This window comes from Peromyscus maniculatus, chromosome 15 (assembly GCF_049852395.1).
Source record: "Peromyscus maniculatus bairdii isolate BWxNUB_F1_BW_parent chromosome 15, HU_Pman_BW_mat_3.1, whole genome shotgun sequence".
In the NCBI taxonomy this organism is placed as follows: domain Eukaryota; kingdom Metazoa; phylum Chordata; class Mammalia; order Rodentia; family Cricetidae; genus Peromyscus; species Peromyscus maniculatus.
In genome coordinates this window covers 50243180-50256316 of record NC_134866.1, presented here as the reverse complement: position 1 = coordinate 50256316, position 13137 = coordinate 50243180, and the positions used below count along the sequence as shown (strand labels likewise).

At 41.5% G+C, this 13137-nt stretch overlaps 1 protein-coding gene across 9 annotated transcripts in view; it reads right to left on the bottom strand.

Moving 5' to 3' along the window:
- Window positions 1-13137, bottom strand: part of Rnf180 (ring finger protein 180) — a 171523-nt gene that overhangs the window by 136290 nt on the left and 22096 nt on the right. For 4 of the 9 annotated variants that reach the window (XM_042261583.2, XM_006982695.4, XM_042261585.2 and 1 more), the window contains exon 2: window positions 9214-9348. The exons of 4 other annotated variants lie outside the window; for them this stretch is intronic. In XM_042261583.2, the coding sequence (XP_042117517.1) occupies window positions 9214-9348 (135 nt within the window). Of the gene's footprint in view, window positions 1-9213; window positions 9349-10839; window positions 11272-13137 lie in introns of those variants that run through there. One more of the 9 variants, XM_076551945.1, reaches the window with a different exon arrangement.

Genomic DNA, 13137 nt, shown 5'->3' with positions numbered 1-13137 from the left:
GTATCCTGTTTTCTCCTTTTCAAATGAGTCTGTCTTCCCTATGCCTGCCTGGCCACTGTATTTTAGAAGCACAGAGTTTATTCTGATCTCACGGGCTCCCATCTGGAGGAGCTTGTGCTCTAATCTCATCTACATCTGATTTACCTGAGACTGGGCTTTCCAAGTTGGAAGTGGAGGTGAACTGCCTTAGGACTTTGGAGTTAATGGGAAGGAATGGTTGTATTGGATGTTTGAAAAGAGCCTGGATTGAGGTGGGCACAAAAAGCACCAAGGCTCCTATGTTGAACCTTGGCACCCAGCAGGTGGCGCTTTGGGGGGAGGCTCTGGAAACTTGAGGAGGAACTTCTGGAGGAAGTAGGTCCCTAGGGGCATAACTTTGAAGGTTCCAGCCAGTCCTTTTCTCTGTCTACTGTCTGCCATGATATGAGGAGCATCTGCTGAACACTCCCACTCACATGGCACACTTTGCTGTCACACTCAATAAATAAACAAACAATAAGCAAGTAACTTCTTCCTTCAACAATTAGAATGTTTCAAAGACAACCAAGAATTCAGCTACAAGAGAGCAGAACCTACAAAGCAATGAAATTAGGACAACTGAGAACTAATCTGAGAGATGATCTCATACACAGGAGGATAGAGACAGGTTATATGCAAATACTATGCCATTGTACACACAGACTATAAGTACCTGTAGAGCATGGTATCTATGTGGGATCCTGGAACCAACTTCTCATCCACAGCAAAGTGACAGAGGAGGAAATTTCACAGGCTGGGAGTAGCTGCCCCAGCCCCAAAGACAAGAATGTTGAGACATAATGGAGTTGGCAAAGTCCTCTAACTTGACAGCCCCTACGGTTTGCAGAACTGCAGTCTAGAACTGCCGCCCTTCCACACCAGGCTAGTGGGCCACAAGCTAAGACCACTGGGGGCAGAAAGCCCTGCAGGTTCTTTCAAATATCTCAAGAAAACACACCTTGAATTTTATTGAGAGAAACACTTCAAGTCACAGTGGGTCCCTTACTTGCTCATTCAATAGCAAGCAAACTACATAAAAATAAGAAAACACATTTGAATCCTTTTCCTTACACTCATAACATAATACAATTATAGATGTTACCAGTGTTGGTTTTAAGCACTTGGCACCGTTACCATGCGAGAAAGGTCAAGAGGTATCACAAAACCCAGTATCAGAGATTTATGGGGGGTGGGGGGCAGAAGGGAGTGGCCAGACCTGTGGAAGAGACATGTGAGGAGAAGGGAGAGAGAGGGGGGAGGAGCAGAGAGCAGAAGAGAGGGGAGGAGTCTGTGACGGGCTTTTTAAGGATTTCCCTGCACATGCACATGTGGGCTTATGGAGCTACGCCACGCATGTGCAGATTGGGTGACCACATGCACATTATGTAATCAGACAGTGCATGGATGATGTAAGATGTAAGACCCCTTGCTAAGCTACTGAACTGCACACATGCGGTCATGCAGCTGGAGGAGAAAACAGAATCCTAACAGCCAGGTGTACCACCCCACCCCCAGGAAAAAAATTGTAGCGTTGTTTAGTCACTGATAATTCTAGCGCTTAAAACTTTAATCCAAGATATCTGTGGGTGTGACGTTCTGTAGTCCTTGGACAACAACCTCCAGCAAATTCTGGAGAAAATACAAGTGGCACTCAGGAAATTAATTTGGGTTAAGATCAGGAGTCTGCTTAAGGGCTATCCCAGAACAGTGTTTCCCTGGACATAGTTCCCATGTCACCAACATCAGAGGCACCTGGATGCCTGAGCATTTATTCACTTCTTTCCAAACCTAGTGACTGTAAACTAAACGTGTTTGATGATTCTCAATGAAGGGAAGTTAAGAATCTTGAATAGTGTTTGAATCTGGTTTTGTGTGCCTGTATCCCGGCCTTTTATAGCACTTTAAATTCTGATCATGAACACTATGCAGTGATGATCCAGTCATAGTTAGCAGCATCTCTCTAAGTCACATGTCATTTAAGATGACTGAAGAAATCATAAATCTGAGAATCCTCTACAATTCCAAAATATTTCAGTCAGAAGTTTGAGAAAGCTACTGTCATAGGCGAAATACACAAGCAAAAACCAAAACAAAAAAACTACAAAAAAAACCCCAAAAAGAGGTTTGCAGTTGTTTAAATGTTTACTTTGTTCTACATTTTAAATACTCACAGTTTCCTGTTAGTATCTATAGGATTCCCTCATCATAAATACATTATTCCAGATAGAAAAATTCATCTCTAAGTACATTATTATTTTCTAAATATTCTCTGCATAGATGGTGTTCAAATATATAGATCCAATGAACCATAAAAATGCATCAACAAGTACATTATTTATTCCTTAAAATGTCATATGATGACTGTTTACATAGTTTAAATTATATTGGATATTAGAAGCAAGCCAGGGATGATTTAAAGTATACACGAAGATGCACAAGGTTATGTGCAAACAGGTATATGGGCTGTGAGCATCTGTACATTTTGATATGTGTATAGGGTCGAGAAACTAATCTCCCAGAGATATGAAAGATGACTGTAATTTTGTTTTCTCCATATCCTAACAACTGAGGAATAATTTTATTTTGTTCATGCTGGGAACAAAATTTTCCAGAAAATTCATAATATAAATGTTAAAGTAGCGCACTTTCTTTCTTTAGTTACGAGGTCCAAATCTCACTGAGTGGTAAACTGCATGGACTATGTACTTAGCAGTCATTGCACCCTCAGATCACACAACAGTACCTGAAACACAGTGGATACAAACATTATGAATGAATGAATGAATGAATGAATGAATGAATGAATGAATGAATGAATGAAGACACCTGCTTGGCACTGGTCTGTCGCTTTCTAACATTCACTGTCATCTTTACCAACCCCAGTCTCTTTGGTTTGGAAGTTTGTTTTGTTTTGTTTTTCCACTGAAGATTACCAAAATGTACACGGATAATGGTAAACATGCTTTCACTTTTCTACACTGTTAGAAAGTTTTCGTTTAAAAATTGAAATTATTAACGATTTGCTTCTGTATGGGCCATGATCCATTAAATAAAGTTTTAATCTGTTTATAAAAAATTCTGGAAAATCGATTGGAAGTGACCCAAAGAAGCCAACATCGTAGTTTCCCAAAAATACTTGGCCTTTGAAACAAAATGAAAGTATGAAGTATAGAGGCTTTGGAGAATGGAGTTAACTTTGAAAGACATCTGGGCTCTTGAGCTCTTCCCATTAGAAGGTGATACTTGCACAGATTAGTACAACTAATGAGTCTTCAGAGCCTCCTACAGATTAAAGCAAATTGGAATTGACAAATAACGTCACCTTTTCATTACAGAACCCAGAATTTGCTCCGACTTTTCAAGATTGTTTATATATTAGCAAAAAGGATAAAATGAAAGAAGGAACAAATGAAATAAAAATTCCACACTGGTAGAAATAAAAACAGACTATTGACTTTAAAGTTAGTTAATGGTAGTCAGCCTGAAAATATCTATGAATCACAGGATGAAGTGTTGACCACACACACTTGGTAAGGAGATTAATTAACGTGTCAGGAACTTTGCTGTGAAGCTCTCATGTGTCATTTCATTATACAAATGTCATTATTTCATCCAACCTTATAAATTGACAACAATATTCATCACATAACATCGATCATAATCCTAAGAAACTATCACCCACTGTTAAGTCTTTAGATGCTTCCTTAATGTTCCTATATGAACAAGTATCAATCCATGGCTGCACACAGATGAAGCTTTACAGTACACGTTCTGATGATTTTTATTAAGCAGCAGATAATTATGCTCACTATGCCCCAGGAATTGCTTTAAGCATTTTTCCATGTCATAGATAAGAATGCTGAAACAAGTAAAATTAAACAACTTTTCAGCAACTTGTCAAGGTCACATACTGATAATAATGCAAGGATTTCCAGCCAGCCAGTCCAGCTTCAGAATCTGTGTTCTTAGACAATGAGTTTCCTGCTGCTCTCTCCTGCAGCAGTAAACGCTGCAGATTCTAGGGCCATGTACTAACCTGTATTTCCTGTACTAACCTCTACCTCCTGTACTAACCTGTATTTCATGCACTAACCTGTACCTCCTGCCTGAGTACATTTAAAGCGCTGGCATTTTTTCCAACACTCTTAAAAAGCAAACCTAAAACTTACTTCTAAATTAGCCAAAATGACAGACTAATGTATATGGAAAGGTGCATTGGGGAGGAAGTTCCATTAGCTATTTCTGCTTCGTGGCATCCCTATGAAACCACTTTAATTTGGACTATTATTAAAATCAAACATGGTTTACCAGGACAGTTACTCTTCCATGCTAGTGCCCACGTGTGCCTGTGCGGGTGCATGTGCATTCCCATGTGACATGGAAGTTGGATGGGGAATGTCTGGAGGACAGGAAGCAGATTCCAGTGGGAAAAAGAGTTGGAAGCATAATGGTGTGGACAAGAACAAGGAAAAGACAGTGCTATGCACATGTTGGAAATGTCACAATGAAGCCCACCATTTTGTATTCCAAACTAAAAAAAAAAAAAAAAAATCAACTTAAAAGAATGATGGAATCAGAAGCAGCCTGACTAGAGGAATTTAAGGCCTTTTAAATAGCAAACATATTATCTCCTCAGTAATAAGGAACTTAAAGTCTAGAAAAGGCTATTTTCACTAAGATTCCAAACATTATAGTGAGATTTATTTTTTTTATCAAGTGAGATATGAAAGGAGAGAGAAGAAACAAAACAAAACAAAACATCAATAACAACAACAACAACAACAACAAAAGCCCCCAAACCCCAAGCTAATTTTGCATAAAGCTGGCAGGAAGATACAGAATGCTTATAAAGAAAATAATTTCTTCAGGCAGCAGGGGGCACTAGTGCACCTCATTTACATTTTATTTTCTGAGGAAGGAATGGCTTCAGTTGCTTATACACGATGTGTGTTAGTTTTCATCATTGAATGGGACTTAATTTTTAAAATTACATTGTATGGTTTCCATGTTTAAATGTTGATGATTTAATACCATCATCTCTGAAACGTGTTTACAAAACTTGGTTTTAAAGTTAAGCAGTAACACTATCTCATCAAATTCATTAAAAATGAGTAACCCATACTGATTAACTACTACAGCTGTGCAGACCCAGGGACAAACTCTGTAGCGAGACCATCATTTAGCATTGTTATTTGTTATTAATCAAATGTTAAAGGGCTACTAATTTAAGAGACCCAAAATTCTTTGGACTCTGTTTTTCAATGTGTATCCTGAAAGGTTATTTCAAGGGTGAGAAGCTCCGCTCCGATCAAAGGATCAGGAGAAGAGGCCAGGAGATGGAGCTGGAGGTGGAGTAGGGAGAGGGGAGAGAGGCACATGCAGCCATGCCTGCTTCCTTTCTTTACACACTCCTCACACTACGATCAAGAAGACCTTTGTAAAATTCAAAGGCCGTGTCATGCCCTATCAGTGACTTCTTGTCTCTTGTGACACAGATCAAACTCTTTAGTTTGACTTGAAAGCTGGCCACGGTCCATCTGTCTGGCTTCATGTCTTGGTAAGGCCCTGTTTAACCCTGAGCGCTAGTACAGCAAACACTTTTGGTGCTGGGGACTGACCACAGGGACTCTGAGCATGCTGGTGCCAAAGGTTTCCTCCATGCTCTGTGTCCTACCTACCTTCACTTACTCAGTTCCCGAGGAAGCCTTCTCTTGCAGACAGGTCTAGAACTCTGCCAATCTCCCATTCTTACCATGCCCTATACTTTTCCTTTTGCCAATTCTACAGGTAACTGAACACTTCTTTGATTGACTAATAGCTAATATTTCTATGATTGGTAAAGAATAAAAATTCAAAATTAAAACAGAAATTTAAACTATTGATGTTTATTATAGTGGATCTACAATTATAAAAGAATTGATTATATTAATATAGTATTCATACCATATTAATAGTGAGTGATAAATCCTGGAAACTTCACAAGGGCAGATAATCACTCTTGTGTTGGTCTCAAATTTCTGGTACCTATAATATGACCTGTGGTGGATCCACTCAGGCTGCTGTAATAAAATTCTATAAACTGAAGTAACTAAACAACAGAAACATACTTTTGTATTGTTTCAGAGGCTAAATGTCAAAAGTCAGGGCACCCAATTATCTCACCCTTAGGTGAGGGTTCTTCCTGTCTTGAGATAGCTAACTAAAACTACATTTTCCTTTCCCCTCCCATACTCTCTCTTGCTTTTATAAAGCCACAGACCTGCTGGATTAGTCTTATTTCCATGACTTATTTTCGCTTAATTACCCTACAAGTCCCACCTCCGGATACAGTACCATCGCAGCACCAACACAGGAACTCAGGAGGCTTACAATTCAGCCAAACTGACTAGGCCCAGGTGCTTGCACTGTGGGTTACTATGTGACCTTGACAAATTGCTAAATAGCTGTTTAATTTTGCTGGCACAGTGAGCACACATGTGACCGCTGTCTGTGTGTGGAGAGGAAGGGAGAGCAGGGCCCAGAATGTGCGTGAGCTCAATGTGCACAACACACGATCACAAATAGAAAAATGAGTGCTGGAAAGAGAGCCATGAAAGCCAGGATGCACCATCAGTGGAAACTGAGGGATAAACAACCCATACCCTGAAAAGGGGGCTGCTGATTAGTGATGAATGGGGTGATCCAGAAGACCAGATATTGCCTTTGGTGTGCATTTCAACATCGCATGACTCTAGAGGATTGGCTCCTGTGTGTGTGTGCAGAGATGACATAATACTGTTATGTCCTTATACATAGACCCTCTTCAGAGTTGAAGCTGTCCTTGGTTTTAACAAAGATACTGTTGATCAGTGATTGCGGCCTGATACCTGTAGAGGGGCAGGTATCAGAGTGTAGAGTTTAGGGAAGAGAACTAAGGACCATTCCAACACTCACTACAGAACTCTAATAAGTAAACGGGTTTTGACTCTTTTCCATCACCAGCCTGTGCTAATGCAGTGGCTACCATGAACACAACCAACAGATATTTGTTAAAATGATTGTTGGGTCATGTGATTCCTTTACTTTTTTGATGATTTTTTCATATTCTTTCTGGCCTGATTACCTGGGTGGTGGCTTTCATCCACTAGTATAATCTTAAAATGCGTTATTACTTATTTAGTACTTCTGAATATTTTGTGTTTCTCTAGTAACAGCATATCCAGATATATTTTAGTATATGAAAAATTAATGTAAAACCCCAATTTTTATATAAATATATCATTCTGTAAGATAGTTTTGATAGCTTACATATACTTTTATAAAGAATGCACATATACATTACACAAATAATCCATGGAGACAAAAGTCGGACTGGAGGCTGCTGGGACCCGCGGCAGGACAGATGGGCATGAGGAACTTCTGGATGTCATAAAGTTCCTAAACTATTTGGTGGTGGTAGTTGAACAACAAAACATTACAGGGTTATATTCTTTTTTTTTTTTTTTTTTTTTTTTTTGGTTTTTCGAGACAGGGTTTCTCTGCGTAGCTTTGCACCTTTCCTGGAACTCACTTGGTAGCCCAGGCTGGCCTCAAACTCACAGAGATCGGCCTGGCTCTGCCTCCCGAGTGCTGGGATTAAAGGCGTGCGCCACCACCGCCCGGCTACAGGGTTATATTCTTAAAAGGGGTAGATTTTCCAGTTCACCAATTGCATTTTTAAAATAGCTAAAAACCCATGTATATACGTATGCCTATGTATTTCCAGATTTTTCTGGGAAGCCTTTCACCAGGCACCGGTCCAGGCACCGGTCCAGGCACCAGGGCAGGTACTAGCCTGCTCCCCTCCCTACCACAGCTCTCTCAGGCCAGGCTGCACGGGCCTGCTTTAAACATTAAAGGTCTGCAAGCATTAGAACCTGCTTGATGTTCTGCATCCGTCCCTTCCACATCTTATCCCCCTGCATCCTACCGTCCTAGCACTGTCCAGACTCACTGCCTAGACACACTGTCAAGTTGAGCCAAATTACCTATCCTTGGGGTCTCAGTCTTCTTATATTTATGACAGATTATCTTCCTCAGAGAGCTATGCTAGTGAGTAAATAATGAAAATGTAAATAATATAAACATAAACAATGTAGCTCTAAAATGTCTTTGAATCAATTAAGTGTATGAAAAAAAGTAATTTCCATCATTAGCTAACAAAAAAAATGCAAAGCCAATCCTGATGGTATGCCCCTGCTCATCTGCCTGAATGGACAAACCACAATGATGAAAGTTCTAGAACAACTAGAGTTCTCTGTCACCGCTACTGACGGTGAATGCTCACTTGGGAAAACTAGCAGCAATTCGTTAAAAAAAAATTAAAAGTATACCTACCCTGTGGCTAAGATACTCATCTCCATGTACACATCTAAAATAATGACAACAAGAGAAAGACCTTTATACAAATTTCCATAGCATAAGACAATAAGCACATATAATCTCAAAGTGGAGGAAGTATAAAGGTCCCTCAGTAGAAAACAACGGTAACCGTCATACTCCTAAAAGGTAAATGTCACATTCACAAGTGACACAGAATTCAACAAACTGCTGCACACGGCACCTAAGTCAAACTGTCAAATCTGACGCTGGGCAAAATATGAGTCAAAAAGAACGCATGTGATTTTGTTTCATTTGAAGGAACGGCGAGGACGGCGATACCGGCTTCTGGAGACACATCACTACAGCAGGTGCCTTGGCGTGGGAGAACGTCTTGTCTGAAACGGGCAAAACAGACTGCTGGGGTCCTGGAAATGGATGTCGTGAATTGATTCCTATTAGAGCTAATTAAGTTATCAAGCTGGGAGCCGGGCGGTGGTGGCGCACGCCTTTAATCCCAGCACTTGGGAGGCAGAGGCAGGCGGATCTCTGTGAGTTCAAGGCCAGCCTGGTCTCCAAAGCGAGTTCCAGGAAAGGCGCAAAGCTACACAGAGAAACCCTGTCTCGAAAACCACCCCCCCCAAAAAAAAAAGTTATCAAGCTGGAAACAAGTTTTATTCTATACAGATTATATCCAATAAAACGCTGGAGTGAGAAAGTTTGGGTTTCTGCCCACTGAAATGCATCGGATTTTAAAGGTGTTTGTCATAGGTTCAGGAGTGGAGGAGTAGGTGTGCGTGTATGGGTGTGCCTCCAGTGTTTCTACACTCTGAAACTCTTGACGCCAGAGAAACTCACCTCTATCACATGAGTCTCAAGATAACTCATGAAGCACCCAGAACTGGCAATGCACTTTCTACATTTCCAACAGCGAAGACTACCTATTTGCTCGTCGCTGGCTTGTCTGCTGGCTGCCTCTTCACTTCTTTGCATCTGTGGGAACAGCGATAATTTTCAGAATGACAGGCTGCATCAGGGTGGTCTGATTTCGAAACCCGCACAGCAAAAGCGACAAGTTTAGAGAAGGAAAAACCATCTTTTACTAGAGACCCCAGCTCCCCTATGCTGTGTCCGGACCCAAAAATCGCTGTCTGGAGTCCTCTCTGATACAGCCAGCTACGGGACTGGACAGCAGGATTAAACCTGTGCGGGACTTTCAACACTCCCCACCAGCACTGATAAAGGTGTTTTGGTTGGCACCCAAAACACTTTAAAAAACTGGTCCTGGCTCTGAGCCAGAATTCCTTAAATCTTCCACAGATAAATTCCTTTCCTAGATCACTCGAGTGGCCATGCCTATCCCTCCAGTCTAGATACAACATGCTTTTCTCTCATTGCCCATTCTGAGCAAAGCTGTAGCATTCTGTAAGGTCCCAAATGGATGCTGTAGAGAGTACAGTACACCCTGGAGACTGGAGCTGCTTTCTCTGGAATCCCAATAGATGACATTGAGGGACACTCCTCTGTGGAAAAACCCTGCTGCAGCTTTTGGGACGACTTCAGCAGTGGGTTTAGTGAGATGAAACAGGTACCTATTTGCTAGTTAGCATGCTTTAGCAAGCAACACTTTATAAAATGCCTGACACAGAACATTCCATTTAATTTTGATCATAATGCATTATGTAGTGATTGCCAGCTTATTTTCTTTCTACAACGCTTTATGTCTCTCACTATTGATATTTTTTAAAGCCACAGCTCAAGAGAAAATCTAAGTCACTGCAGTGCTTTTAAGAAGTATGAGTGGATTGCTCAGTGGGTAGAGATGATTGCTGTTCAACACTGAAGACTACTTGATGCAAGAGACCCACACGATGGAAGAAGAGAATCAGTTCCTGCCAGTTGTTCTCTGAGCCCCACAAAAGCGCTGGTAGCTGTACCCTCCCTTTATACACATAAAATAAGGAAATAAATAAATGCAACTTTTCTTCAAAAAAGAATCATGACCAAGAATTATAAATATTCATTGTCCATCTTGATTTTCATTTTTTGTGGGGTTGTTTTGTGTGTTTTTTTTATTTGTTTCTTTTATTTTTGGTTTTAAAAAAGAACATGAAATTGCCGGGCGGTGGTGGCGCACGCCTTTAATCCCAGCACTCGGGAGGCAGAGCCAGGCGGATCTCTGTGAGTTCGAGGCCAGCCTGGGCTACCAAGTGAGCTCCAGGAAAGGCGCAAAGCTACACAGAGAAACCCTGTCTCGGAAAACCAAAAAAAAAAAAAAAAAAAAAAAAAAAAAAGAACATGAAATTGGATGGGTAGGAGATTGGAGAGGATCTGGGAGAAACTGGGATGGGGAAAACATGATCAAAAATATATTGCATAATTTTTTTCAATAAAATGCTTAAAAATAGGGTATTAAAATATAGGTTCAATATTAAATTTTAAGTATACATGCTTTACTTTTTAGTGAAATTGAATTTTACTTACTTTCAAGTGGTGGTGGACAGGAGAACATGGCCCATTGAATCAACTCAGTGGGGCTCACATGGGCTCACAGAGACTGGAATCGCAAGCACAGGGTCCTGCAAGGTTCTGCACCAGGGCCCCTGCGTATATGTTATGGCTGTCAGCTTGGTGGTTTTCTAGGACTCCTAACTGTGGGAGCAGATGTACCTCTGACTCTTTTGCCTTTTGGGGGGACTCTTTTCTTCCTATTGGGTAGCCCTGTCCAGCCTAGAGAGGAGGGCTTTTCCCTTGTCCTATTGTATCTTGTTTTATCCTGTTTGGCTATCCTCTCTTGGAGTCCTGCTCTTTTCTGAAGAGGAAATGAAGGGGAAGTGGCTCTGGGCAAGAAGGAAGTGGGGGAGGGAGATCTGGGAGGAGTGGAAGAAGGGGAAACTGTGGTGGGGTGTATTGTATGAGAAAATCTAGTCTTCCTTTTTCTTTCTCTCTCTCTCTCTCTCTCTCTCTCTCTCTCTTTTATTACAGTGTTCTGTCTGCAAGTATCCCTGCATGCCAGAAGAGGGCACCAGATCTCCGTACAGATGGTTGTAAGCCACCATGTGGGTGCTGGGAATTGAACTCAGGACCTCTGGAAGAGCAGTCAGTGCTCTTAACCTCTGAGCCACCTCTCCAGCCCCCGAGAATCTAGTTTCGATTTAAAAAGGAATACAAAGGATATTCTTTATCGGACTGCAGTGACTTCTTTAAATGACACCCAGGGGAGCGGTTTACTGCACCCTGTGATGATGTAAATGGTGGGGGTCAGAATAGGCGGCCCCTCAGTCGCGAGTCAATCTTGATACTTGAGATGTATGGTGATATTTTATTTGTGCTGAAATGTGATTTTTATTTGTATGCTAGTAAATAAAGTTGCCTGGGGGTCAGAGCTAATAGCAAGCCATTTAGCAGAAGTCTGCTGGTGGTAGCACACACCCTTAACCCCGATCACATGGCAGGTAGAGTCTGTGTGTTCAAGGACACAGCCAGTTTGGTGACACATGCCTTTAATCCAAGTACCAACCATAGAGACCTGGAGGTCTGTATAGACAGGCAGTGATGAGGAAGTCATGTAGTTGGGTTTAGAACCAATGAGAAGGCAGAACAGAAAGTCAATAAAATGACAGACACACGGGAAGTAGGTCTCTTTCTCAGGGGAAGGATGGCAGCGGCAGCGGGTGGTAAGAAGGTGGTCTTAGCTCTTGGCTACTGCTCTCTGATCTCTGGGCTTTGAACTCTTTATTTGGCTCTGTGTTTCTTATTTAATAAGACTGTTTAGAATTACATCTATGTTTCTGTCAATGCTTTTAGATCTTTTCATACACTATTTACTGAAAGCCTAATACATGCTGGGCTCTGAGAACATGAAGAGGAATTGTTTTACTTTCTGCCTTAGAGGTACCCACGGTGCTATAAACAGATCAGTAGGTCTCATCCTTGGCACATCAAAAGGGCATTAGGAACATTAAGTAATGATGTATGCAGGCCCTACTCATGGAAATCCTACCATTCTACAAGGAACCAAGAGCCTGGACTAGGTATACCTCTAATTCTAGAACATGGTTAAAACAAAAATGGCTATGTATGTATACATACAATATACAATTAGCTAAACCTCATAAGCTATGAGAGCCATAGGAGAAAGAACCTATAGATCAGCAATATACAAGTACAAAGGATTTAATTATAATAGTTACGCATGATGGGAATTTCATATCATCCTGCCACTTAGGGTGGGGGTTTAGCAAGATGGAGCACTTGAGGAGAGTCTAAGCAACACAGTGAGTGCTAAGCCATCCTGGGCAACATAAAAAGACCCTGCTTCCAAAGACAGAGAAAACAACAAAACCCATCCCTGGCTGGCAGGCTCAGCACGTCCGTCCCTCTACCAGTCAATCCAGCTCTGATCTTCCAGCAGCTAGGCCACAGTTCTGCCTCCATGAACTGACTCATCCTCAGAACCCACTGGAGCCCATGAGACATCAGTGACAATGAGTAGGCTCTGTAAAATCTCCCCCCCCTTCCTCCTGCATTGCTGGAGTACCCACTTTCCTTGTCTAATCCCCCCAAGCACTTCCCTTTCCCCTCAATACCCTTAACTTCCTTTATCCTCAACTCCTTTTACCTAGTGATCCTCAGCCAGGAGCCGAACCTTCAGGGAAGCCTCACACCAAACCAACTAGGAAGATACTCGCATGTGCTTGTGTGCCCCAGAGCCCAGATACTCAGGTCCCTCTCAAATGTTTGTCCGTGTCCCCTTAAGGTACAGTGACATATGACAAAAGA